Below are 3,289 nucleotides of genomic sequence, written 5' to 3'. Positions count from 1 at the left end.
CCCCAGCCCCACACTGCCGACAGCCCCCAGCACACGCCCCCTCTTCCCCTCTTGCAGTACCACACCAGCAGGCTGAGCCAGAGAGGGGCCGATGAAGCTTCTATGGCTTCGTCTTCCCTGACATCCAGCTTGAGCTGAAGTGGGTAGCACGGAAGGTGAGGCCAAGGGGAACATGTCCCCACTGTCGTCCCATGCCCTATGTCTGGTGCTGCACAGGCCAGCAATCCCCCAGAGATGCTCTCGCAGATGGCTGCAAGTAACCCACCAGACCCTCATTTATCCAAAAAGGCCCACTTCTGCAGAAACTGGGGATTTTGAGAGAGTACGTGGCTTTATCAGTGGCCCGGTGTCACCAGCCAGGCAGCCTCCCCAGGGGCACATGGCTCTGATGCCGGCTGCCCCTGTGCCATCCCCAGAGATGCTGCATCTGCCGGCTGCGGGGAGCCTCGGTCACCTGCTGGGGCCGGTATTGCCCCCGAAACTTCTACTTCCCCTGCAGCAGCAAGCAATGATGCATTTCCCAGTTTTGGGGGGAGTTCAAGTGAGTGCAGCCGCTCCACAGGGCCAGAGCCGGGGCCAGGGCGGAGGAGGACTAAGACTGAGCTGTCATCTCCGTCCCGCAGGTGCTTCTGCTGGAAGAATCTGCCGGTGCAGCAGGTCCAGGCAGCGCAGTGGGACCAGACCCCCTGCCTCATCTGCCAGGAGGCAGTGGCGGGGCAGCCCTGCCCCTGCTGCGACACCCTGGTCTGTCCCACCTGTGCCAGCGCCTGGTTCCACCACCACAGCATCCAGGTAGGTGGCATTGCCCCCAGCCCCTGACATCACCCTGTCGTCACCCCATCGCCCAGCTCTGGGGGAGCAAGCGGGACCCCCCTGCCACTGATGCCAGCTCTGCCCCAGCGCCAGGCACCGCGCGCTGCCCTGCACCACTTCTGCTGCCCACTCTGTCGGGACATGTCGACCTTCCAGGTGGAGATGTTTCGCCTCGGCATCAAAATCCCAACAGGTCAGTACCCTCCCCACTGCCTCCCTCCTGCTCCGCGATGGCCGGTCTCCTCCTGCCTCTCTGGGTGCTGGTGGGGGGTCCCCCTCCGTGGGGCTGAGCGCTGACTGGCTCCCGCAGGCATGCTGCCTGGGAGGAGGACGGGGCCTTCAATGACCATCACTGGTGGCACAGCTCCTGCAACACCATCCAGTGTCTGTGCCCAGCAGGACGGGAGCAGTCAGAGGGGAAGGGGTGAATGTCGGTGGCCCTGGACCCCACAGCCCCAGTGAGGACCTTATAGCAGCCTTCCAGTACTTAAAGGGGGCCTATAGTAAAGATATGGAGGGATTCTTGAGTGCAGTGATAGGACGAGGGGTAACGGTTTTGAACTGAAAGAGGGTAGATTTAGAGTAGATATCAGGAAGAAATTCTTTACTGGCAGGGTGGTGAGACACTGGAACAGGTTGCCCAGGGAAGTTGTGGATGTCCCCTCCCTGGAAGTGTTCAAGGCCAGGTTGGACGAGGCTTTGAGCAACCTGATCTAATGGAAAGTGTCTGCCCATGGCAGGGGGGTTGGAACTAAATGATCTTGAAGGTCCCTTCCAACCCAAACCATTCTACGATTCTATGATTCTATGATTCAATGTAAATTACAACTTAGAAGCTCTTAAATGTTGGCTTTGGAGAAGTAGAGTGAGAGTTTACTGCAGGCTGCACAGACAAGTAGAATGAGCGAGTCAGTTGGAAACAGTATGTTTTTTGTTTTAATATAGATAAACCTGTCTTGGGTTATAGTCTGGCTAGGAGGGCAATTAGGATTAGGGTTTGGAGTATGAGAACTTTCTCTAAATAAAGAGTTAGGTAGGTCAGTTTATTACCGATCAAACTGGGCTTTGAAAAATGAAATGCAGTAGGACAAAGATGTAGAAATACTTTGGGAGAGGTATGTCTCCCAGTGACCTGGATATTATCAAAGTTAAGATTTGGGCTAGATTTTGGAGAATGAAAGGTTGAAGTGCATTTGTTATAGAATAATGAGCCATACAGAAGAAATGTGAAAGAACTGGATGGGAAGAGCAAGCAGCTCTCCTAAAACTTTGACACAGATTTGATTCACCTGAGTGTTGTTCTTGGCGCAGCTAGAATGAGGACCAAGATTTGAAAAATAAAAGGTAGAACTGCTTTTTCATACATGGGATGAGGGTTGTGGTTGGGAAGAGGTGATGGGTTTGGTGGGAATTTTACCAACGCTCGAGTATTAAGAAAATCATTCATTACAGAGAGGACTGAGGATCATAAAAACAAGCTTTTATATTTCACCTTGTCCGTCTTACATGGATGGAACAAAAAATATGCAATGGTGCTGTTCTTTGCTAAAATCTAGTTTGGCTAGGAGTGGGGCTTTGGAAAAGTCCTAAAACTTGTAGGGCCCATGTTACTACTTGGAGTTATCTATGGTACCCCAGAGGAAAGGGAAAGGCACCCTGGGAAACATCTAACACATCACTTTCCAGCTGGGGCAGACTTTTGGCTAAGGTTATTTTTTGCAAAAGGTTCACATACATCTCTTCTGTACACCCTCAGTAGGGTCCTGGGGAGGCCAAGTGAGGGCATATTTGGACAAAGCCAGCAGCACCCTTGCAAACCCGCCACACTTATCCTACCTGCCCTGCATGTTGGCTGGCTAGGCTCAGCCTGCAGTCTAAGATAGAAGATGGAGATGAGAAAGGCTGCAACTGCTCTCATTTCCAGCGCTCTGCAACAGAGTATTTGAAACACTGGGCAGTTTCTATCACTCACAAAAGATTTTAGATGTATGTAGAATACATGAAGGTGCAAATTCAATGGTGAATTGGTTTTGGTAAAACTGAAGCCAGAAGCAGCTGGTCCAGCTCTTTACACTGACTCTTAAAGGAAAAGATCTCACTGTACTCAGAAGAATGTAATTTAAATCACATTCATGCCTCTGAACATAAGCTTCAAAGTCCTCCTCTCTTCTATTCTACTAGGAACCCTGCACTGTTCCATAAGTGCCATTAGACTTTCTTCTGTCTTTTTTTTAACTAAGACTTTCTCTGATCTTTTACTGCTTTGCAATGTCATCCTCACTCCAAATTTCTCTAATTTTCTTTTTCAAATGAGCAGAGGGCAAAAGAGAGACTTCTGAATGTGGTCTAAATCATGTTTTGTTAATGTTTCTTTTTTAATAAGGATAACAAAGAATGAATACACAAAAAGCAATGGTCCATCAACTCAGCTATAGCCCTCTGGAACAATGCAAACTAAATAGAGTCCTCAACAGCT

At 50.2% G+C, this 3,289-nt stretch overlaps 1 protein-coding gene across 1 annotated transcript; it reads left to right on the top strand.

Moving 5' to 3' along the window:
* Positions 1–172: 172 nt before the first annotated feature.
* Positions 173–1,006, top strand: LOC104075603 (G2/M phase-specific E3 ubiquitin-protein ligase-like; the record flags this gene model as incomplete). Its single annotated transcript, XM_009576161.1, is given in 4 exon segments — positions 173–322; positions 417–541; positions 624–792; positions 901–1,006. Coding segments are annotated over 4 exon segments (550 nt in total), but the record flags the coding sequence as incomplete, so codon positions are not given.
* Positions 1,007–3,289: the final 2,283 nt, after the last annotated feature.

The sequence above is a fragment of the Fulmarus glacialis genome, unplaced genomic scaffold, assembly GCF_000690835.1.
Source record: "Fulmarus glacialis isolate BGI_N327 unplaced genomic scaffold, ASM69083v1 scaffold13654, whole genome shotgun sequence".
Lineage (NCBI taxonomy): Eukaryota > Metazoa > Chordata > Aves > Procellariiformes > Procellariidae > Fulmarus > Fulmarus glacialis.
This window is presented reverse-complemented; position numbering and strand designations above follow the sequence as displayed.